This window comes from Euprymna scolopes, chromosome 36, assembly GCF_053919585.1.
Source record: "Euprymna scolopes isolate OS-2025 chromosome 36, ASM5391958v1, whole genome shotgun sequence".
Classification (NCBI taxonomy): Eukaryota; Metazoa; Mollusca; class Cephalopoda; order Sepiida; family Sepiolidae; genus Euprymna; species Euprymna scolopes.
The window spans coordinates 77,643,894-77,669,990 of NC_136517.1; the positions used below are offsets into that span (position 1 = coordinate 77,643,894).

The window sequence follows — 26,097 nt, forward strand, 5'->3', positions numbered from 1 at the left end:
CGATATTTGTCGGGCGAAGGTTGGAAGTTTAAAATGATACCGATCTCGTGAAAATCCGTGACCCGTGTTGAAAGTTTTTGCGAGACATACAAACACACACACATACATACATACATACACACATTTTCGCTTTTATATATATAGAAAGAATAGCGAGGGGTACCCGGCGTTGCCCGGGTGTTTGTGAAAAAAAACAGGTGCCCGTGAAAAAAACCGAAGCCTTTACGACGCGCAGTTGGAAAATAGTAAAGTGTGAAAAAAACAGGTGCATGTTTTTGATTGACGTGACGGTGATAGGTATTCAGCAGTTAGCATTTTGTGCGGGACAGTTTTTAATGAGGTCAATAAATCGGTTTATTTGTTTTTAAAAACCCGCTCCCTCATCTGATATGACGAAGTCGACATTGACCAAACGTTCATTGGCTCTGGGCCTGTGATTAGAGTCGAGTTTTGCTTTTTTTTATACCAAAAACCGAATGTAACGCGTGCCGATGCGGGAAATGTGGAATAATTAACGTTTGAAAGTCAATAAAATTAAATATACAAGCGAGCTCCGTGGTTAAGTATGAGATATTACAATTTATGGATGTTATAAAAAGTTTTAAGAAGTTGTGAAGCGAGCGAGCGCTTCTCTGAAAGAAGTCTTTTGTGGACATCGAGGAAAAGCGTACATAAATACATACATACATTTTCGCTTTTATATATATAGATGTCCATCTTACTGTGACTTATATGAATCTATATGGTATATTCTAGGTTTGTAGATCGTGTGAGACCAGAGGGATTAACAGACTAAATTCTGTATGCCAGAATGTACCCATTGCCACTTCTGATTTAGTGTTATTAGAGTTTTGTAAGTTAAAAAAATAAAAAAACAAAAACATCCGATTTTTACCTCAATCTGCTTTTCTAAACTTTTCCAATGTTGTTTCAGATTCAAAGGAGTCGTCAACCAATCAAAGTCAGATTTGGTTACACTAGGATATCCGCAATTCACATTGGATGATTTTTTTGATACGGTAAGGAAAGCTCACCTCTCTCTTTTTTTTTTTCCTCTCTTTCTTCAGCAAAACGAGCAGACAATTATAGCCTGTGTAATGAACACCTGCAGACATGCATTCACATACTCAAGTAAACTGTAGCTGGAGATTGCACAACACTTGCTGTGCGATAAGAACTATCCATTGTCTTTTTTTTAACCGTTACGAGCGGTATGGACCCACGATTTTCACCCAGCATTGACTTGCTCGTCCAGCTGTACCTGGCCAGTGTCGCTTGGGAGTTTTTACAATGCTCTTTTAAAATAGCACTTAATTAGAAAACAAAAATACAGAAAAATCTTTATGATGTACGTACTATTCACAAATGTCATGGTCCAAAAATCACAAATTGATAGTTTTTTTTTTATTTTATTTTTTTTTTATTTTTTATTTTTAAGAAATCGAATTTTACTGTTTTACTGATTAAAAAGTCTCAACTATTTTGAATACAAACAACATTTTGGTAGTTGAATTGAGTTATCGCTCTTGAATTTTAACACATTCTAAAGCATATGCTGACACCCATCTCCAGTCTTGCTTCCTTATCTCTATATAAATAAAATGAACTCATTTTTTCCCGTCTGATTTTGACATTAATAGGATTAAAAATCAAGATATTTCATGCAAATATAATATGCACAAATGGCAGAACAATATCTGAGGTGTGTTATAGGCTTATTATTTCTCAAATTCCTCGATAATCTTAGATTTCTATACTTTTTCTGCTGAGAAGTCACGGCCAAAATCGGTTAAGATCAATGGAAGTGGTAAAATATTTTCTCTCTAATAAATTCCTCCTCCCCCTGCCACCACTTAACACCGTTTGGGGATCGTTCACAAGGAACAGTTGAGAAGAGAACACCGGTTTGGCTTCGTAGTTCTTTCATGTGAAGTTATTTAAAATCACTAAACTAAGCTGCAGTGCTCTATGGCGTAGTGGTTAGCGTGCTGTACAATTCACATTATATTTTCACGTTACTACCGTAGTCTTTTTTTTTTTTTTTTTTTTTTCCTAAACAACTGGAATGGACTTTTCTTGGTGGCCGAACTGTTAACGTTGCAGATGTTTTTTTTTTTTTTTTTTCACACTTTATTTTCCTACTTTTACTCATGACTCCGGGTTTGTTCCTTCCTACTTACCTACCATAACATTTTTTAAAATTCCCCCCCCCCCCCTCCGTCCCGGAAACAAACACTCGGGCAACGCCGGGTACCCCCGCTAGTAAAATATAATTTTCTTAGTTTTGAAAAAAAAAAAAAAAATTTAATCTTTTTACATGATTTACGGAATATGATATCTTTATTTCATGATAATTATGTATATCATAAATATTTTTCTGTATTTTTGTTCTTTAAGTAAATGTTATTCTAAATAAGCACCTATTTTTTTAAAAAATATTTTCTGTTATACGATTGTATATTTTTTTTCTGTTTAGCAGAATTAGGATTTTAAAAGTTGAATTTAAATTATTATGGTATTACGGGGCAGAACGATAAAAGTGTTGCCCTAAAGAAAACAACACTACAGCTTTATTTTAAAACTTTTATTGAAAAAATCAATTCAAGCAACTTGATTATGTAGTAGAGATGACATCTATTCAATGTAGCCGCCTTCAGCCTCAATCACCGCCTCAAAACTGGGAGTATGCTTTTCTACAAGCACCAGTGGGAGCCTGACAATCAGGCTAGCTTTAGTGTTGTTGTGAGAGGTCATGTTAGTGATGTTCCCGATGTATGACCAAACAAAGTAGTCCAGTGGGTTCAGGTTGGAAGATGAAGGGGGGGGGACAGTTAGAGAAAAGTACAAAGTTGTAGCACTTCTTCTGAAACCAAGCCTTGGTCTCTTTGGACTTGTGGGCCGGCACAGAGTCCTACTGCCACACCCAGGGTCTGCCAGCAGCCACCTGATTGCACTTGGGGATAACCACACTCTTCAGCACATCCAGGTACACTTTAGTGTTGACTTTCAAGCCGACTTTAAAGATGTGAGGTGGCATGATGTGGCCCTCACTTGAAACCACACCGAAGACCATATGACTGGAAACTTTGTTTTCATCACCCTGGGCATGTCCCTGTTATTCGTGTCAATCCAACGATGCATTTTGAGGGTGCTGGCAATGGTCCTGTTGTCATAACTTGGATCGGTAGAGAGCAGCCCTCGATCTTGCTCATTAAACATGTCACTTTCAGACATGATAGAGGGGCTCCTATCGCTATTACACAACTGGCCAACAATAGATTGTCTGCAACAAAAAAAGAAAGCCAGTTTTCATCAAACGGAAATGGAATCATGTCTTTTTTTTTTTTTTTTCTAGGGCAACAATTTTATAGTTCCACCCTATATTAATTGAACTCAATTGTTATAAAACTATAACCCTTTAAGTTTGACAGTTTAAATGTTTCCAAATTCTTTTCAAATTTCAAGTTAAACCGAAAAAAAAAATGGGGGTCTCATTACAGCCATGTTGAGCCTCGATAATTGATCTAAGGTTAAAAATGAAACAAAACACTGGTAACACCAATCGGTATTTCGTTTAATTTTTGAATGATTATCGAGGCACTACATGGCTGTAATGAGACCATCATTTTTATTTCTGTTCTAACTCAACAGAATTAACACTACTTTTGGTTTCAAGCTAAAACATACACAAAAACTTATCTAGGTCTGTAGAAGAGTTACGTTGCTTTTGGTAACATTTATGTATTGTATGTTCATTTTGTTCACCCCTTTTATTTATTTATTTATTTTTTTTTTTGAATATTGTTAAAAATGCTGCTGACATGGAAGGTTTTTTCTCTCATATTTTCGTTTGTTTCGGGTTTCCAGTTTCTTGATGTCTTATCTCGTGTGGAAAGTTCTTGCACGCCAGAAGAACTCTATGACACATTTAACGATCAAGGTGTGTCCGATTACCTTATAGTCACCTGGAGGTGAGTATTACATTTTCTGCATTTCTTTATTACCTATCGGTACTTGTGCCATTTACAGATTGTGCAAAAATAATATTATTTAGAAAGCCATTCTTAACATGGGAAGAAGGAAGGTTATTTAACTATTCTATACTTTCACCTTACAATTATCGCCCCATTAGCCTCCTCCCACTTTTTGGCATAATATTTGAGTCCATAATTAATCAAGCTCTAGTCCATCACCTTACAGATGCTAAACTTCTGACTGACCAACAATATGGATTTAGGCAAGCCCGTTCCACAGCAGACACCCTAACTGTAATCTCTGAACGTATATACCATTCACTGGACAAAGCGGGGGAGGGTAGAGCGGTAGCTCTAGATATATCTAAGGCTTTTGACAGGATATGGCATGAGGGTCTTCTCAGGAAAATCAGATCATACGGTATCACTGGAAGAATACTTAATTAAATCCTTCTTAGATAAGAGAAAATCCAGATTGTCCTCAATGGTCATACATCTAAACAATACGATATAAATGCAGGAGTGCCTTGGGTCTATCCTTAGACCTCTACTTTTCTTAATATTCATAAATGACTTCCCCGACAAAATTGCCTCTGAGATAGGTATATATGTTGATAACACCACGTTCTATAACAACCACAACAGGAAAACAAATGAACACGTATTTAAAGAAATAGCAGAAACACTAGAGGATGACCTCCAATCTGTAGTGAAATGGGGACAAAAATGGATGGTCACATTCAATGCTGCCAAGACTAAACTGGTTTCCTTCAATAATTACAAGAAACCTTCTCTGCCACCAATAGCAATGGCCAAGGACTCTTTATCTGAAAGTACATCTTTTAAACTCCTTGGCCTAACGTTCACAGGAAACATGAGTTGGAACAATTGCATTGAAAGCATTGCCAGGACTGCTGCGAGAAAGGTAGGCTCTCTCTACCATGCTAGAAAACTATTAACACTCGAAAGTATCCTGTACCTCTATAAGGCCACCATTCGCCCATGTATGGAGTATTGTTGTCATATTTGGGCTGGTGCATCTGCTACTAGTCTCTCGCTCCTAGACAAGGTTCAAAAGAGTCGCCAATCTGATAGGTCCTGAACTGTCATCTAAGCTTCAGCCTCTGTCCCATCAACAAAATGTTGCATCCCTCTGCCTGTTCTATAACTATTTTAATAGCTCTGATGAACTGCAAGCACTTGTGCCCCCACGATGTAAACACCCTCGACAAACCCGACAGGCAGCTAAATCCCACCCCCACACTGTAGACATCCCTAAATGTAAAAGAGCTTTCTACTCCAGTAGTTTCTTCCCCCAGAACTGCGAGACTGGAATTCTATTCCAGGTCCCTGCTTCCCCAACTGTACTGACATGCAGAAGTTCAAGTGTAACGTGAACCGACATCTTACTGCCCAACTCCCTACATAGTACCCCAGGAGCTGTTGCCCCTGATAGTAGCCCCCTACACCAAAGTGGCAATGTGGTTTGAATGTAAAAAAACCAAAACAAAAAAAAAAACCTTAATAAACAAGATTCCATAAAAGTTGAATTTAACTTGAAAATCTTATAAGTTTCTTTTTTGTATATGTGCAGTTTATGGATCATGCTGAAATAATGTTATTTAGAAAGCCATTCTTAACATGGCAAAGGTTTTTTTTTTTTTATCTAACAAATTAATAAACAAAAGATAACATGAAGATTGAGTTTAATTTGAAAAATAGCACGGTCCATAAATTACACAAGCATTTGGTTATCTATTGGCCCAAAAGAGTCTGGTGCTTTGTGTCAGACTTGGCAAAGCAAGTGTACCGTTGTGTGGGTGTTCTTTTATTCCTATTGTTACCAACTTGCCGTTGTGTTGTGGACACAAAACAGCTGTGCTATTGAAAGTAAAACTCTGAGAGTGAATGTTACAAATACTGCATAGTGATGATCAGTAGTTGTGTTAGAACCCCCCCCCCCCCCCCAATATGAAAGTTCTCTCATTAGTTTTATTTTATTTAATTTCTTCGTTTTGATTTTTTTAGTTTTATTTGATTTTTTGGCACTTGTACAGTTTAGTGAAGACATGAAAATATCGAAAAAAAGCTTATGTTGTACGTATTCGTTTTGGATTGAAGATCTCTGAAAAAGAATTTCATTTAATTTGATCGTGTAGGTTTTTTTTTTTTTTTTTTTTTTTTTTACAGCGGAAAAATGAGAGCGCGTTGAAGTCAGCCATTGTAGAAATTTGTTGAACATGCCACAGGGAGATAATTCAATGTAAAGCGCTGACACTCCCTCCCCATCTTTATACTAGCTTTTCTTCCTAAAAATCGAACCTCATAACAAATTGTTTTTTTTTTTTTTTTTTTTTTTTTTTTTTTTTGCTGTAAAAAAAAAAAAAAACTAGATGAAATTGAGTGAAATTTTTTTTCGGAGAACTTTGTTCCATAATGGATACATACAATATAACCTTTTTTTCGATATCTTCATTTTTTAATGTCTTCATTAAACTGTACAAGTGCCGATTTTTTAGTTTTATTTGATTTTTTAAAAATTTTCTTTGATTTTTTTTTTTTTTTTTTTTCTTTTTCTTTTAATTCATTTTAGTGTTTCTTTTTTCTGTCTATATTTCTTATTTTTTCCTAATGTTTACATTTTATTATATGTCCATTTTGGAATTTGTCAAATTTCTCATTTATGCAAAATGTTCAAAAATCCTGTTTTATTGTAGGTTACTTGTCACTTGTTATCTGCAACAGAATGGAGAATTTTTTGCCAATTTTCTTGAAGGCCACCGCGACATTAAAGAATTTTGCTGCCAGGTTTGTGTAAAATGTTTTGATATTTATATCAACACAGACTTTGTTTCTCTCTGAAAAATGATGCTTCCAAGACCTGAAAGTAATTAAAAAAAAAAACAAAAAAAAACACACACTTTGTGGAAAGATGAACCAATTGTATATTTTTAATTTGCTGCCAGTTAATTTGTGTGTTTTTAGGCTTGTAAATTCGATTATAGTCAGCTAACATACTTCCTAATTTCCAACATAGCTGCTACCGGAAGCAGTGACATGGCAAATCGATTCCTTCACTTTTATTGTTCTTCTTTATTTCTATTAAAAAGCAATTTATTGAAATAAAATATAAGAAAATGACATTGAAAAGTATACAATAAAAATTAACAAAATTATAAAAAGAAAAAAAAAAAGACACAATTAGTCTTTATTTGCACTTTTAATAATTTTATTTGAAATTTTATAAGAATTACATTTTTTTAATTTAAAAAATATTATAAATTCAAATAAAAAACTTTTTATTTGAATTTATAATATTTTCTCTAAAATCTTTAATCGTTTGAATTTATATAATAAATAATTCTTTGAATGAAAAAGAACTCAAAAAGTATTTTCAATAATTCTTAAAAGTGATGAAACTAATTTCAATAATTTTTAATTAAAATAAGACAGAACAACTTTCCAATGATTATGAAATGAAAAAAGAAAGATTGGAAAATCGAAATAAAAGAAAGAGCACAGGTGGGGGGGGGCATGAGAGAAAGAAGCGAAGGAACTAATTTGCCTTGTCAACACTTCCAGTAAAGCTATGACGGAAATTAGGAAGTACATACTTCCTAATTTTCCGTGTAGCGTTACCTATAACTAATTATAACTGAAAATTCTATATCAACCGTTGGCTTAAAAGGTTAGCAAACATTTCAGAATTGAGCGTGACTAGCTGATGAACATTTCCAAATTGTGCATGGCAAGCTGATGAACATTTCAAATGTTGTAGTGACAGGCTGGCGAACATTTCCAAATTGGACAGGTGTAACATAAATGCAAGTGCTATTTTTTGAAAAGAAGCTGTGTATGCACAAATACAAATTTGCATCACTTTTGTTTGCTGCTCTCAACATCAAAAAATAAAAATGGATGATATGTGTATTTATGCCAGAAAGAAAATATCGTACACTAAAAATCACAGAAATTAATTGATTTTAAATTAGAAAATCAAATTTTGTAACTAAGATGACAATATCGCGATGCCATCTTGAAAATAGGCTGAAAATAAGCGAGAAAACTTCAAATAATTCAAATTTGCGAAAGCCATTTTCAACACAAGATATTGGAAAAATGGATTTGCTTAATAAGGATTTTTATTATGAAAATAAATCTACTTGATTAATTTATGTGATTTTTGGAATATGATATTTCCTTTCTGCAATATGTACTTACATGAGTAGATTTTATTTATTTTTGCTTTTTAATATCGTGAAAATACTGGGCAAGTAACCTTTTTTCTTTTTTTTTTTTTTTAAGATGACTGTCATCTATAATATAAATCTCACCTATCTGTTTAATTTTTTTTTTCTTTTTTTTTTTTTTTTTTTTTCTTCCTTTGAAGATTGTAATGCCGGGTATGGGGCAGCCAAACCAGCTGCCAACATTGCCCCGCTTTTTTATTGAAACCAACCGAGAGCTCTTTTTAGTATCCTCGCTGTTCCCTTAAGTGCAATTGTTTGTATGTTTGCCTAAAACTTTCGACAGAGGCGGCAAATTTTCACTTTGGATGACAAATATTGAAAAATTGGCCCAAAACGTAAATTTCTTCGCCCTCAATTGGGCACTTTTCTGCAGGAAGAGGTCACTTTTTTTGCCAATATTTTCGAAAGTCATTGCCTCTTTTCGATTGTTTAGCCTTAATTTAAACCTATGTCACTTCTGGTTTGGCGATGGGCCCAACAGCAAAGATGTCACTTTTTTTTCATCTTCTTTTCCTCCTTCGCGGCACAGATTCGAGCCTGCCTGCCTACTAACATGTTTTTTTTTGCTCAACACACACCTCTAAACATCCGGGCAACGGCAGGCACCCAGACTAGCCTATATATATAAAAGCGAAAATTTGTGTGTGTATGTATGTTCGCTTTTTGTGTATGTTTGCAAAAGGCTTTTTTCGTCGGCCTTCTCGCTCGGCTCGCTTCTTCTTAAAACTTTTTATATCACGTCTAAATGATAATATGTACGACTTGAGAACGGGGGTCGCGTGTGTATTTAATTTGCCCGATTTTCACGCACTATTTTTCCAGATATTTCGATCGCCGCATGTTTCTTTCGCTTTTCAGTGTAAAACAAGCGAAAACTGGCTTGCAGCCGCGTCATGTTTAAAGGTCAAACATCACGCGACTTAAGTTTCTCGCACCTGTCAATTTCATTTTATAAGCATTAAATTAAGATGCTTTGCATTCCTCTTCGCTCGTGGCCGAGATAGTTAGGTCCCAGGTTTTTTTTCCATTTCGTTTCCACGTCAAAGGTTCGGGGTTCAAGCCTACTTTTCTACTAAAACTTTTTTTCTTTTACACCTCCAAACACCCGGCCAACGTTTTTTTTTTTTTTTTTTTTTTTTTAAACAGGATTGTTTTGATCACCCCCACCCCCCCAACACACACCTACAAACATGTACTCCACGCTAGTCTATTGTATAAATCTCACCTGTCTGTTTAAATGTATGTATGTTTGTCTGCCTAAAACTTTTGACAGCGGCAACGGATTTTCACGAGATCGGTATCATGTTGAAGCTAGACACTTCGGAGGATAAATATAAAAAAATTGGCTAAAGACAATAATTCCTTCACCCTCAACTATGCACTTTTCTTACTTTTTTCACCGATATTTTCAAAAGTCATCCCCTCTTTTCGATTGTGTAGCCTTTATTTTAACATTCGGGCAATGCCGAGCACCTGGGCTAGTTTGAAAATAATTCTGACTGGACATAATATTTTCTGGAATAAATTTAATCAAATTAAATTTTATTCTTAACTAGCAGTTGTAAAAAAAAAAACATCGCAAATTTAACTACTTAAAACGGAAGAACATAATGATGGTTAGCGCATGCATGGTTTGCAAACCGCATCGAAAACAAGCTCCTCATGAAAAGGGGGGGTGTCCAAATGAATAGCAATCGGATTTCTCCCACATTGATCAAACCTCATTCTGGACGTCCCTAGCACGAGTGCCATGGAATTAGTTTATGCTACGGATTCAGTTTCGCTTTTATACTGAAAAGTCAAACAAACACACGTAGACCAAAAAATATCACAAAAATAGCGTGTAAAAGTCACCCAAATTAAAGATACACGTGACCTCGTGTTTTGAATCATAGATATCATAATCTAGACAGTATATATAAAGTTCTAAGAACGCGTGACCATCCCGAGTGCCCCCCCCCCCCAAAAGTACACGCACGCACGCACACACACATTTTCGCTTTTATATTATAGAAGACTGGCGGGGGTACCCGGCGTTGTCCAGATGTGGAGAGGTGGTATAGTAAGGCTACTTAAAAACCCAGCCCTAAAAAACAAATGTTTCAATTGAGCGAGTACCTGTGCGTGAACAAAGAAACAAACAAACAAAAAAAACATTTATCAACCCCTTACAAAAAAAAGAAGAAAATAGCAAGTACCCATGTGAGCACAAAAAAAAAAAAAAATTAGTAGCAGCAGCCAGGTTCGAATCTGATTACTGCTGGCTAAGAGGAAAAGGAGGTAAAAAAAAGGTAATGCTTTAGTCGTCTGCTCCACGATGCACTTACAACGTTACAGGCCTTTGAAATGCCGCCTTTAAAACATATGTTGAGATCGCGAAGAAAGAACAGCTAAAAACATGAAAATGTAATCTCCCAGAAAAAGAAGTATATGAAAAACTCCCCACCAGAAGAAGGATAGGAAAATAAGAAGCTATTCTCCGGATATTGATCACTTATGCAAACTTCTTTAATGCTACCTCAGTCTAGAAAGATTTCTCGTTGTGGTCTGTTTGAAAATAATTCAGTTTTATAGATAATAAAGTAGAATTTGTATTAACCGACAAAATGATTACTTATGATTTATTAAAAGAAAAAGAAATTAGCAGTTACGATATCAAAAAATCACATTACGTAACCCTCGAAATAAGAAAAATGTTTTGTTTAGATATAAAAAAAAAAAAAAAAAAAAAAATGCCAAATAAATAATACAAAGTTTAAAAATTTCCTCCACACACATCTTCAATCACCCGGGCAATGCCGGGCACCCACACCAGTATATAATATAAATCTCAAACATCAGTGTGTGTGTGTGTGTGTGTGTGTGTGTATCTCGCTAAAACTTTTGTCAGACGCATCAGACCGAGTCAAGATTGGTACCATCTTTTCCGCATAATACATGAGAATTAAAAAAAAGCGGTCGATTATTTTGTATAGAAATAAAGTTTTAAACGAAGGGAGGGTCAGTAAAATTGTCTTTTCTAAATAACTGCACATGCATCACGCATTATTTTTGGAATTGGTTTAACCAAAAGATTTTCCAACGTAATTCTGAGATCAGCTTTGTGGTCCAGTGGAGTAGAAGGTTGCCTCCTAAGCTTTAGTTTTGACATTTGCATACACATAAGGTTGGTCTTTTTTTTTTCTTTTTTTTTCTTTTAACGGAGGGTTGTTTTGTAATTACGGCGGGTAAACAATTTCCTTCTTTCAATTTTTATTTTTATCAGAGGTTTAAGTAAACTGAAGGTTAAGTTTTTATTTAAAAGAAACAAAAATTCCAATCCATTGACGGATATGAAGAGAAAAAGCTATTCTCTGGATATTAAGCACTTTTTGATAACTGTATAGAAGTTTAAGCAAATTTTTTTAATGTTGCCTCAATCTAGAAAGATTTCTCTTTATGGTCTGTTGCAGTGAAAAAAAAACTGAAAATAATTCAGTTTTAAAAATAACAAAAATTTGTTTCAATCGAAATAAACGTTTTTATTTTATAAAAAATAATTAGTGATGACTTATTGTGTTGTTAAAAGAAGAAAAAATTAGCTGTTACGATGTCAAAAAAAATGTGCTTTGAAATACAAGAAATGTTTTGTTTTAATTTAATTAAATGCCGATATAAAAAAATGCCAAATAAATAATACAAAGTTAAAAGAATATTTTAACCCTGTTTAAATGCAAAAGGGGGGGAAAAAACTGTTTAAAAAATGTAAATGAAAGAAAGTTTGTTTTTTTTTTGTTTTTTTTAATTCAAGAATCGTAACTAGATTGGGATTTTTGTTTCTTTTAAATAAAAATTTAACCCTCTGATAAAAAAATCGAAATAAGGAAATTGTTTTTTGTTTTAATACAATACTAGCATTTCAGTCTGGCGTTGCCCGGTGTTTGTAGGTGTATGTTGAGCAAAAACTAAAAAGTGGTAGTAGGAAGGCAGGCTCGAACCCATACCGTGAAGGAGGAAAAGAACAAGGAAAAAAAACGTGATGCTTTTGCTGTTTAAATAAGGGTTAGACAATCAAAAAGAGGGGATGACTTTCGAAAATATTAGCAGAAAAAGCGACCCCCTCCCTGTAGAAAAGTGCCAAGTTGAGGGTGAAGAAAGTAATGTTTTTAGCCAATTTTTCGGTATTTGTTGTCTGAAGGGTCGAGCTTCAAACGATACTGATCTTGTGAAAATCCGTCGCCTCTGTTGAAAGTTTTAGGCAGACATGCAAACATACATGCATACATTTATATATTGATAGCTCAAATTTTCAACCCAAACTGATTAAAAAGCTTGCCCTATCTCTGAGTACCCTTTATGTAAAATTTCAAATGTTTAGACCAGAAATTGTCTGAGTAATTTGGTAGAGACTGCAGAGGTCAATTTTTTTTTAACTTTGACCCCTTAACATTTACTGTTTGGGGCTCAAATCAAGTTATTAAGTTAGATCCATGTCCAAGGAACTTATATCTAAAATTTTAAGCGTTTAGTCCCAAAATTGGCGGAGGAATTTGTGTAGAGTTCTCAAAGGTCAAATCGTTGAACTTTGACCCCCTTAATAGCCAAATTTCTGGCTGAAAACGGATTGTAAAGATTTTCCCAACTCTCAGTACCTTGTATATCAAATTTCGAATCTGTAGACTTAAAATTGACAGAGTTATTGCATAGGGAAATGTACACAGACACACACGCACATTCACTTTTATAGATAATATACGAGTAGAAATTACGTGTTACTATGGTTCTGCAAGAGAAGTCTGTCTGGTTTGTGGCACCATATTGGAATGAAACCTAACTGGTTTTCCCACCGTTCGTTATCATTGACGTGCTGGAATGCATAAAGTTGGCCAATCAAATCACTGGGAAATTTAAGAAGCTGAGAGCAAGGGACCGGTCATCGTTTTTGTGTATTATTAGATGTGTTGAAAGTATAAGGATAGGTAAGGTTTGAGAAAGTGAATGTGGATGGAACTGTAGAAATTTATGGTAGCGATTTAAATTGGAAGATAAATACACAAATTGATAGAGAAATGATAGGCAACTAATGTGGGCATATTGTAATTCTATGTGCGCGTTTGTAAAGCTTCAAAGTAATTTTCTAAAGGGGAATTTCTGCAGTCATTTTATTATATATGGAGATTGACAATAGTTACATGCTATTTACCTCCCCTTGGAACACTAGTGTTTTATTTATTTATTTTTTTTTTTTTAGCCAAACATTTTATTTTTGCTAATTTTTGTCAATAAATGCCTTTTTTAATAATTTTTTTTTTCTACCTTATCGTTTTTTTTGTAATTTTTGGATATATTCAGTACTGTGATATGATAACTAAGTAGAGAGACCATTGGTTTGTCTTGAAATTCAATATTAAAAAATTTTGAAGTTCACTATTATAATGTAGTTGCAGCAAAAAAAATTTTAAAACTGATAATTCTCAGTTTCGTTTTTATTTTCTTTTATTTCTTTTTATTTCTTTTATTTTTATTAAGTAAATTTTCTTTTTAATAAAAAGAAAATTTACTTAATAAAAAAAAAAGGTACTTGTACAGTTTAATCAAGACCTTAAAAAATGAAAATATTGGAAAAAGTTTAAATTGTATGTATAAGTTATGGAATGAAGTTCTCCGAAAAAAAAAAAAAAAAATTCACTTAATTTGATCAATTTTTTTTTTTTTTTTTTTTTTTTTTTTTCAGCGAAAAAACAATTTATGATACCAAGCAAAAGGTTCGACTTTTAGGAAGAAAAGCTAGAATTAAAGATGGGGAGGGAGTGTCAGCGCTTTAAATTGAGTTATCTCCCCATGGCATGTTCAAAATATTCCAAGATGTCTATCTTCCACGCGCTGTCATAAAAACGCGTTTTTCTGCTGTAAAAAAAAAAAAAAACAACTAATCAAGCAAATTAAGTCAAATATTTTTTTGGAGATCTACAAGATACTACATACAAGATAACCTTTTTCCGATATTTTCATTTTTTTTTTTTTATGTCTTGATTAAACTGTACAAGTGCTAAAAAAAAAAAAAATGGAAAAATATTTCAAATAAACTGATTTTGAAAATATTATGGTTGATATCGTTCCCTGATTTATTTAAACAAAAACAAATCTGTCTCAACTCGAGCATAAGTTTCTTTTTATTTTTGAATTTGCAGGAGGTGGAACCAATGAATAAAGAATGTGACCATATCCACATCACGGCCTTGACCTCTGCAGTTGATATCCCAGTCCGTGTAGAATATATGGACCGTGGCGATGGCGGCATGGTCAACCATCATGACTTTCCGGAGAATTCCAAACCGAGTATCACACTTTTGTATCGGCCCGGGCATTATGACATCCTCTACTGATCCAACTTCGACACTTTCACAATGTTAGTAAACCATCATCACTATCATCTACATATTAATACGATAGTGTGTGAGTTATTTTCTGTGTGTCATGCTTACATCCGGGTCGTTTAATTGTTATGTTCTATTTCTTGTGATAAATAATTTTACAAAGAATTCTTCATAAGTTTTGGTTTCAGTTTCGACTATAACTGATAACACTTAAATCATCTTTTTTTATTTATTTTTTTTTTTATTTTTTTTTTTTATTTTTATTTTTTTATTTTTTATTTTTTTTATATAAATAATTTTATCAAGAATTCTTCATAAGTTTTGATTTCGGTTTGATTATGGCTGAAGGAACTCAAGTTATATATATATATATATATATATATTTATATTTTTTTTTTCATAAGTTTTTTTATTTCGGTTTCGATTCAAGCTAATGCACTCAAGTCATATGGATATATTTTTTTATTTTTGAAATTGCAACTTTATAATATAAAAAAATCGATAGAACATTAACTCTATAATAAGTTATACAAAATCTGCAAGAATTAAAATATCATATTTAAGCATAGTTTACGATCTGGCTACGCCGGGCGTCCCTGCTAGTTTTGCAGTTTTAACAAAAAAGTTACAATATCAGAGCATCTCCATTTACACTGAACATCTACAGAATGCTAACATAAATATATTACATATGAAGGAGTCCCTTGTGGAATTTCCACAGGTCCCGCTAGTCTATATATTAATACCGTAGTATCTTTAGCTTACGTACATATGTGTGTCACGGTTTCCAGGCTATAAATTATTCGATCAGGAAATCCTATTAAAAAGGAAGATAGAAAGTGATAACGTACTCCATCCATCCATAGCCTTGAGCTCCTGGGGAGGGGCATAGACCATCCACAACTTTGTAGATGCTTTTGTAGTGAGGAGTTCTTTTTTTGCGGTGAGGGTGCTGGACCCACACCCAACCTTCCAAGAAGGTATATACAGCGCCTAGCCTTCCCAAATAGTCACCAATCTGGTACCGGCCAGGCTAAACATTGCTTAACTTCAGTCATCCGGCAAGAACTGGTGTGTAAATGTGATTGTGCCATACTGATAACGTACTACGAATATTAAATTGTATATAGATACGCTACTTTGATGTTCGTAGTGTGTTCTCACCTTCTGTCCTCCTTTTTAATAAATTAGATCTTCCGATCACCAAAGGCGCAATGCAAAGAAAAAATAAGAATTAAAAAAAAAATGAAATAATGATGTCACTTTTGGGCCGTACGTGAAACTAAAATATACCAATATTGATCTATTAACTAGGATCTAAGGGTAGTATCTGTTCTGTCTAAAGATGGTGTAATGATATTGTGGGGTTTCCGTTCGCACTGAGCATCAACACAATAGAATTATGTCACAGACTCCTATAAGAATATTGGAGATAAACCGTAATAACGAGATATATTCTGACAATACATTAACCAGATTACTAAGATAAACATTTTTACAGTTTTAACAAAAGGGCTACAATAATATCGCTGAGTCTCCATTCACGCTGAACGTCCACAGAATCCCCAGTAGCAATATATTACATATGAAAGATGCTGCCGTGGAATTTTCACAGGTCCCGTTACTTATCATTATTTATCCACTAGAAAGTTCTCACACAGGCCATCACCAGCTGTCATTCACTGGCAATAACCTGTGGTGTTCCCTGGAGTCTGAGTGACAAGTCTCCCTAGATTTCTATTGTTCTCCTCCTCTCTCGATAACCAGCATAGATGACTTCATGTTATCACAAGAACCGCTTAACTTTTCGAGTGGAGGCTTGCTCTCTCTCTCTCTCCTCGATCCTTTTAAACCCTTTACAACTCTTTTGGTGTGGCTCCACCTGATGCAGATGGCATATGGGTTTTTTTTTTTTTGGGGTGGGGGTGCATACTTAACTTAAAATCTTGCAGTTCCAGTTTTTTTGGTTCATAGTGGTCATATTCTGTTTTTGTTTTATTTCTAATGCAGTGTTCAAATTGCTGGTTTATATTCATAGTTTATGTGGGTTGGTTTCTGCATTCTAGGATTTTCATTAAGATTTCAATCATTTTCATTGCTATCCATTCTATCTTCTCAGCCTTGATTCCAATTTCTCCCATCTTTTTTTTTTTTTTTTTTTTTTTTTTCACAATTTTGCAAGATTACTTCTAGTTCACTTACAATTATTGATATTGTCTTTATTTATCATTATCATCGTGTATATATATATATATATATATATATATATATATATATATATAATTAAACAATTTTTTCTTCTTACTTGGTAGGAGTTCTTGTATTCTATTATTGTTTTTTTTTGTTTTGTTTTTTTTTACATAAGTCACCACTTATCAAGGCCTAGAGGGCACTAAAGAGTGAACGGTAGTCAATGGGACAATATAGTAATCGTTAGTAGTGGAAATTTGATAAATTGGATTACTTAAGGGGAATGGCTCATCACAGTTTGTTTACCTTGGACTTGAAGACAACCATAGCTGGAAAGCAGGCAAACGGAAGACAGTTCGACAGGTGTGCAGTTCTAAGAAAAAAGCTTTGTTCATGGAATCTGCATTTAGTCTAAGGCAGAGATAAAGAGTGGGAGAAATTATTGATAATGTTTTCAGCTAGACGAGTGTTTCTTGTGAAAGTTCGGCGAGGACCATAGATTGGAGCTCAGACGAGCACTTTCCATAAAAATAACGATAAAGCAGAGACAGGCTCACAATGTCTCTTCTGTGAGAAAGAGGTTGCACTACGAAGTCTATTTTGAACTCTTTCAAGGCAGGATAGGCTGTTTTTATTAACATTCTACTTAATAATGCTCCCTAATTTTTAGGTTAGAGTTCCTGGAAGAACAGCTTACCTTGTATAAAAATCAAGCTTATTGGCTGTTTTCACTTGTAAGGTCTTTCTAGCAGATCCTGCCTAGATATGGCAATAATACTCCATCTTTGGACGGACTTAGCTTTTATATATATAGAGAGAATTGCATCAGCAGTGAGATGTCTACTGGAGCGGTTGAACGATCCCACCATTTTTCCAGAGACCTTGGCAACAGATTTGATATACGTGTTCTATTTCAGATAAGGAGTAAAAGTCAAGCCCAGAAGCTTGTCAAAACGTGGAGCTTCGCCAAGACAAGGGCCATTCATTTCAGTTGATGCCAGATGAGAATCAGAGCGTTGATGATGTAAAGATAGGAGCTTGGTTTTAGATGTATTAAAAGTAACCACCCACTTCTTACCTGAATGATAATAAGTCTCCTCAGAATTTCAGTACTCTTTGTACCCTTCCAGTGAAAATCTAGATTATTTAACCCTCCTCTCTCTCTTTAACCCTTCGTAGTTTCTTTGTTCAAGTGTCCTTTTCATACACATCTTAAGTTATTCTTATAAATTGTCCATGTAGCTATCTCTGTTCTTATCCAGAATTCCTCCTATATTAATAAAACAAAAGTAACGAAAAAGCTGTATGATGTCTGTACCCATGAAGGAATGAAAAGATCATATTCCAAAACTCATATACAGATCAAGTGGTTCTATTTTTATATTAAATTAATGGTTTCTATATTGGCTCATTCCATGGAAAGTGGTCCAAAAACAGAATTTTAAATCCAATATTTTTTAGCATTGTTGTTTTGTTTTTTTTCTGAAAAACAACACCCTAAACTACAAAAAAATAAAAAATTTCAATTCTGATCTTTTCTGTGTTGTCTCTGCTATCGGCTATATATTGAAGTCAGGAAATGAAAGAATTGCCTATTTTTCAGGCATTTATTTTTACTAATAAATAACAGAATTATGTTTAATTATAATTTTCATGAGACATATATAGATTTCAAAATAATTGAGGCCCTGAATTTCTGTTAATCATTTTTACATTAAATTTTCATAAAGTTAGTCCTATGTCCATGTAACACACGTGATGCTTAATCGACTTTTTTTTTTCTCATTCTTCAATAAAACCCCTGAGGAAAAAATCCTTTTTGGTTATAAGCTAGTATATTACTGCAAACAAAATAATAACAAAAAAAAGAATCTAGCTATTTTTTTCTTCTTGAAAGATCACTTTGGATTTGTGTAACACATGTTACATCATGTGTGTTACATGCCAAAATATCACTTCAAAATCTTCAATAATCAGTGGATTTAAATGTGATAAATAACATACTCATACAATGCTATAAAAGATTTATTTATTGAGAAATTTTAGGTTGAAAATAATAAAGCACATCCTGATTTCTTCCAATATCTACCATTGGTTTTCCGATCACATTCTCGGGCCGGTATGCAATTCTATCAGCTTCTTTTCGCCAGTACCATTGGCCTTTTCATTACTGATACTTCTATATCAGTTTCTGTAATTGATAAAACTTCACTAGGAAATAAACTTGCTATTTAATTTTTTTGTTCTAATTGAACATTAAAAAAAAAAAAATTCTTAGCTAAAATAGGACATTACTGGACATACATATACATGGAAATTATTTTATATATATATATATATATATATATATATATATATATATATATATTTCCATATATATTTTCTAAATTTACTAATATATATATAAAACCATGAAATGTGAACAAAACATGTGACTTTTCATTCAAATGTTAGAACATCATAAAGTTGAAGTTTTTTAGTACAAAAATAAATCGGGAGAGAAACTTTGTTCAAAAAGTATACAATAGCCAATGTACATTTTCCTATTATAATCACACACTTGTAATGTTTTGTAAATAATTAAAAATAAAAATTAAAAAATGTAGTTCATTGCCATAAACCACTTTGTAAACAGACATTTTTTTATGAATTTACCCGACGGTAGCGCATGTCCGTCATTGTCCATGCAACACTTGCATGAAAAAGTACTTACTCAATTCATTTCAAATTTTATAACAAAAGTAATACATTGTTTTCTTTGCCGATAATTTCAAACAGCAACATTTGGTAACGAGTGCTTTTCAGCTTTGTTTGATATGAAATGTTTTTATTTTAAATAAGTCGTTGTCTAAATGTTAAAAATAAATTATTGAAGAAAAAAATAATTAAAATATTTAATTTTTCTTTTCATCACAAGTTAAAATATTCAAATGTTGAGAAAATAAATTTCTTTATTAATCGTATGGAAAACTAAGCTGGCCTTGTCGATTTTTTTTTTTTTTTTTTTTTTTTTTTTTTTTTTTTTTTTTTTACACTGTCACGAACGTGGATTATTGGTGCTTGCTGCTGCTAGAAAAATCAACGCTGTCCGTAAGATTTCTACTCCAAAATTCTTATGTGTGTTCGTTCAAACAGTTTTCAAAAAAACTACTTGATATATTTTTATGATACATGAAAAAAAATAACGGTTTTTACACTAACCTGTGCATGTTTTGAAATCTTTTCAGTGAAAATTGTTTATGCTATAAAGCTCGAACTTTAAGGGATGGTATGGTCCAAACCAAATGACCAGTTCACTTAGGACAAAAACTAAGATTAAGAAAATACTTTATTCTGATTGGTTGCTAAATTTGAGTATTGTAGTGGCTTGCGCCATAAAAAAAGTTCACGTTATCCCGTGGTCGCGCCTGTTTGTGTTTTTCATATAAAAAAAGCGAAACTAATGAATGCCAAGGCTGTTTTCCAGCTTTGTGCTGGGGACGTCCAGAAAGCAACTAGCTTTGATCACTGTGTGGAAAACCCCTCATATCAGACAATTGCTACTCATTTGGACACTCCGCTTTTTATGGGAAGCCGGTTTTTCCTAACATCTTGGGGAAACAAACAAATCTGCAGAAACCTTCACGCTTAACTGGTGCTGAGTGATTTCAGTTCTCTGTTGCGTGATGTTTGACCTAGAAAATCAAACGTTCGTTTTTAAGCGTTTAATTTCAACCATTCTCGCTTCTCTGCTCTCTTAGCGTTGTGGTAAGATGTCAGGCTTTCTTTTTCAGCTTTCGCCTCAAGGCCTACCTGCTTACGAAAACTTCTTTTTTTTTTTTTTTCTTACACCTCAAAACTGCTGGGCAACGCCAGGCATCCCAGCTAGTCTAATATAGAAAAGGGAGAGTGTGTGTGTCTGTGTGTGTGTGTGTGCGAAAAACTTTCGACAGACACGTCAGAACCTGACCAGACTGGTATTGTTTTCAAGCTTGATCCTTAGGACAACAAATATCGAATAATTGGCCAAAAACATTAATTCCTTCACCCTCAACTGGGCAGTTTTCTACAAGGAGGGGTTGCTTTTTTGTGTTGCCATTTTTGCAAGTTATCGTATTGGCTGGATTGACTTCGCTTAATTTAAACGTTCCGAACTATCGGTCGAGCGATGGAGACATTGGCTAAAATGTCATATTCTTTTTTAACCTTTTTTTTTTCTCCTTCTTTGCGTTTGGGTTCGATCCTGCCTGCCTACTACAACTTATTTTTTTTTTAACATCACTGCCTACTGTTGTTTTGATCCACCCCCGCTACTACCATTTTTTTTTTTTTTTTAATTTTTTACATCCCCCCCCCCCGAGGGTTCCTTATTACACAACCTAAACACTTGGGCAGTGCCTAGCACCCCTGCTAATATGTATCTAGAATGTGTATATTATTAGATTATCACAATCTAAGAAATGGAAATTTTTTTTTTTTTTTTTTTTTTGTGTGAATTAATAATGGCAATATTTTTCTTTCTTTTCACAGTTGTTAAGAAGATAACCCTGTTCTTTCCATATACAATGCAAAGGATTCTACCTCGAATCACAGTGAGAAGAAAGTACCCTGTTACAACGTTCTGTAATTTATAGAAAGTGCGAAAAAAAAAAAGAAAACAAAAGTTACACCTTATAGGTTTTGCGTTGGACAGGAAAGAAAAGAAATTCTGATTGTTGTTCTAAACATTTTTATAAACTTGTGGAGTTTTGATTAAAATCAACCAAGACACTATTTCCTCTTTTTTAACATTTTCTTTTCTCTTGTTTGTTTGTTTTTTTTCTTGTTTTTTTTTGTTTGTTTTTTTAATGCTTATTGGATAGAAATACCTCGTGAAAATCCCTGTTCCAAATAAATAAACAGGAAAATTGATAGAACGATATTTGTTACTGGAACAATGAAGATATTGTTGCTTGGAAGAAACAGCTTACCTTGTAGATTTGTATAAAATCAAGTTTATCAGCTATTTTCTCTTGTTTGATATTTCGTTTTGGAGATAATCTTGGGTCATCAGGAGAGAATACGCATCGTTTTGGGGCGCTTCCATATTGAGCAAAAATAGATATCTATACTAAAAATTAGGGAGCATTATTGAGTATAATGTTAATAAAAAATAAAGGCACTTGTACAGTTTAATCAAAGCATTAAAAAATGAAAATATCGAAAAAAAAAAAATGGTTATATTGTACATATCCGTTTTGAACTGAAGACCTAAAAAAAAAAAAAAAAAAATATTCACTTAATTTCATCGAGTAGTTTTTTTTTTGTTTATTTTTGTTTTTTTTTTTACAGCGGAAAAACACGTTTTTATGACAGCATGTTGAAGGTAGACATCTTAGAATTTTTTTAACACACCACTGGGGAGATAACTCAATCTAAAGCGCCGACACTCCCTCCCCATCTTTAATACTAGGTTTTCTTCCTAAAACTCGAACCTTTTGCTCAGTATCATAACAAATTGTTTTTTCGCTGTAAAAAAGAAAAAAATACTCGATGAAATTAAGTGAATTTTTTTTTTCGGAGAACTTCATTCCATAACGGATACATACAATTTAGATTTTTTTTATATTTTCATTTTTTTAATGTCTTGATTAAACTGTACAAGTACCAAATATTTTTTTTATTAACATTATACTCAATAATGCTCCCTACTTTTTAGTATAGATATCTAATTTGCTCAATATGGGAGAGTCCCAAAGCAATGCATATTCTCTGCTGATGACCCAAGATTATCTCCGAAACGAAATATTCAACAAGTGAAAACAGCCAATAAGCTTGATTTTTATACAAGGTAAGCTGTTCTTCCAGGATATCTAAACTAAAAGTTAGGGAGCATTATTAAGTAGAATGTTAATAAAAACAAAAGTAATTTACAATTTGTAATTAATAAACTTGACTCCCCAATAGGGAGATAATCTATGATACATTGATTTAAAAACGCATAATACATAGCTTCAACATATGAGTAAGAAATTAATTTTATTTATTACTAAAATTCTACTTGAGAATTTTCTATAGTTTACATATATACAGATATCTGTTGTGCCTGATTCATAATTATATCAAAGAGTTTTCATGATAATTTATTTTAAATTGCTATATTTCACTTATATCTTTCGGCATATAAGGCGACCGTCAGATAAGACGAGGTACAAAATTGGAGCAAATTTTAATAAATTTATCATATATTGGCTGTATAAGACGACTGCTAAATCACGAAATCATGTTTGTTTAGCCTAGGCTGGACATTGCCACACCCGGTATCTTATGAAATATTGTTTTTAAAGATGATTTTTTAAAAACTTTAAGGGTTGTCTTATACACCGAAATATATGGTATGTATTTCTGTTAATAAGCATCCTGTTTATTTTTCGTTTTCTTTCTGAATCATATTTCGAAAGGCTTAACTCTTCTGTGTCTTCATGTTATTTGTTTTGGTCAAACATCCTTTTCCTGCAAGGCGAGTTATACTTCTACATAGTTTATGGAGACGATCATGCCTCGTTGTTCGCGGCTATTTTTTAATCTGCAAGATTAGTTTTTTAACCGCCAACACTGATAAAATCCGGCATGATCATGTTGACACACTGGTTCCTGTTAGATTACTGAAGTTAAGCAATGTTGAGCCTGGTCAGTACAAAAATAGGTGACCATATGCTTGGAGCCTGAAGTGGGATGGATGCTGCCAGGCTATTCTTGCCCAGGATGCATTATATGAAATAATTCAGCAGCCCCCACAACCCCAGAGGGTTAAGGAACACATCACATCACGTAACTGAAAAAAACTAAGCTCAACAGTTGCCTGCAAAGTCAAAGTAGGTTTATCCCAAACGCACAAAGTAATGGTGCAGAAGCAAGATAGCCACTTTCACTCCATTGATTTGTGGTTTTGCACCTGACATGTCTTTTCTTGCGACATACAAATGCTAAAATAAAACAGCAACACAATGCATCAGCAAAGACGTATTTCAAGAAATCAATTTGAAAATTTCATATGATGTCACTGTTGAATGTGAAATTCTAACTAAAATTAATTTTCTTGACCAAAAGCTGGTACGACAGTATTCTATTGTGGGGTTTGTGCTGTGGAAAGAGGGATAACTAAAAACCTGGCCAGGGATAGGTTTGTTTGGAAAGCCGTCCAAACCATGCCAACATGGTAAATAGATGTTTAAACCGAATGATGTGTGCAACTAGAGGCCAGCCTCAATGATTATTCTTCCGTCAGCCGTCAGCTGTCTTTTTTGCATAGTCTTACTATGAAAGTCGGACGCCATTCTCTTCATGTCGAGGATTTGTTCTTGATAATCACTCTGATTAAGATCAGCCATTATTTGTCATAATGACCTTTCTTCTGTATGGTTTTCTGGTAGTCCTAGGAAATTCACCCTTGCCTCCCCTCTTTGGATACGAGTTTATGGTTAATTGCCCGGGGAACACAGACGGGGCTACCCAGGCATTTTTTGCAGGGTCAGTGATAAAACCACATTTCCCTGTCCAATCACATCTTGTTACGTCATAGCTTAGCTCCGCCTATAGCTAATTTAATTCAATTGTAGGCGGAGCTAATCTATGACGTAACAAGATGTGATTGGACAGACGAAATTGTCTGCGGAAGATAGTGCTTATAAATAGATAGGTTAAACAATACAAAAACATTCAAATGTCTACCGGCAATGAATCAACATCTCTAGAGGAAAAACTATCAAAATCAACAGATTAGACTTTACCAGAATACAACTTCCTCGGCCCAGGCACAGATCTAGAAATAATAATTTTATCAAGAATTCTTCATAAGTTTTTGTTTCGGTTTTGATTATGGCTGGAGGAACTCAAGTTCTCTGGAAGTCTCGAAATAAAGACGAAACGTTGAACTCATAATACGGTTTGTTCCTTTTTATTTCTCTCTCTCTCTCTCTTTCTCTCTCTCTCTCTCTCTTTCTCTCTCTCTGTATATATATACCCACTGTCAAAATTTCCCCCACTCTTTATCTGTGCCTAAATCAAAACGTGGATTCCATGAACAAAGCTTCTTTCTTAGAACTGCACGCCTGTGGAACTGTCTTCAGTTTGCCTGCTTTCCAGCTATGGTCGTTTTCAAGTCCAAGCTAAACAAACTGTGATGAGCCATTCCCCTTTCACAAAAATATCCATCTAGCTGAAACCACTGTCAATAATTTTCCCTACTCTTTAACTGTGCCTAAATGGAAACGTAGATTCCATGAACAAAGCTTCTTTCTTAGAACTGCATGCCTGTGGAACTCTGTTCCGTCTGCCTGCTTCCCACCTGACTACAACTTGGATGTGTTCAAGTCCAACGTTAAATTCTTAATGAACCGCCCCCTTAAGTAAACACTTCATCAAATCTCCACACTAAAGTAATGTACTTGCAATAACGCTTATCTCTGAGTGGCTTCCAGGCCTTGATAAGTGGTGACCACTGTGTAAAAAGAAAAAAGAAAAAAAATATATATATATAATCGGGTTCGATTCAAGCTAATGCACCCAAGTCATATGGATATATTTTTTTTTTATTTTTGAAATTGCAACTTTATAACATATAAAAATCGATAGAACATTAACTCTATAATAATATATACGCAAGACAATTCAATTAAGTAGGCAGAGCTAAACTATGACGTAACAAGATGTGATTGGACAGGCGAAATTGTCTGCGAAAGATAGTGCTTATAAATAGATAGTTGAAACAATACAAAAACATTCAAATGTCTACGGACAACGAATCAACATCACTAGAGGAAAAACTATCAAAATCAACAGATTAGACTTTACCAGGATACAACTTCCTCGGCCCAGGCACAGATCTAGAAAAGAAGAAAGACGCCAAGCCAGTAAACAAACTCGACGAACTAGCTAAAATACACGATTACGAATACACCGACCCAAACATAAGTACACAAGATGCAGACGACAAATTCATAAAAGGAGCCATACATGAAGGATTACTTGGCAACCTGGCGGCCGGAGCAATGCGAGGAAAGCAACTGCTCGGTCTCGACCAGTACTTTCGTAAAACTAAAAAAACCTAGAGAAGAATCAAATACTAGCAGAAATACTGGTACTCCTAGTAATAGTGGACTTGCTAGCAAAAGAAGTCGGATGGAAAATGATATACAGACAATGGAAGCACAGACGGCTGCAGAGGATACAGCGTCAGGAGGAGGTGGAATGTTCAACGTGACAGCAATCGGAGCGATCAAACCAAACGGATCAGTGGACTACTCACGTAAATATACCTTCAAAAACAGATTTCGAAATGTGCTCAAGTCGGACAATATGAATGATCAA

The 26,097-nt window shown here is 34.0% G+C and overlaps 1 protein-coding gene across 1 annotated transcript in view; it reads left to right on the plus strand.

Moving 5' to 3' along the window:
- LOC145260622 (ubiquitin thioesterase OTUB1-like) overlaps positions 1–21,522 on the plus strand; it is a 53,209-nt gene extending 31,687 nt beyond the window's left edge. The window contains exons 5-9 of the mRNA XM_080118933.1: positions 935–1,019; positions 3,868–3,971; positions 6,692–6,782; positions 14,395–14,612; positions 21,280–21,522. Coding sequence (XP_079975059.1) covers positions 935–1,019; positions 3,868–3,971; positions 6,692–6,782; positions 14,395–14,589 — 475 coding nt within the window. The 3' untranslated portion in view covers positions 14,590–14,612; positions 21,280–21,522. The remainder of the gene's footprint in view (positions 1–934; positions 1,020–3,867; positions 3,972–6,691; positions 6,783–14,394; positions 14,613–21,279) is intronic.
- Positions 21,523–26,097: the final 4,575 nt, after the last annotated feature.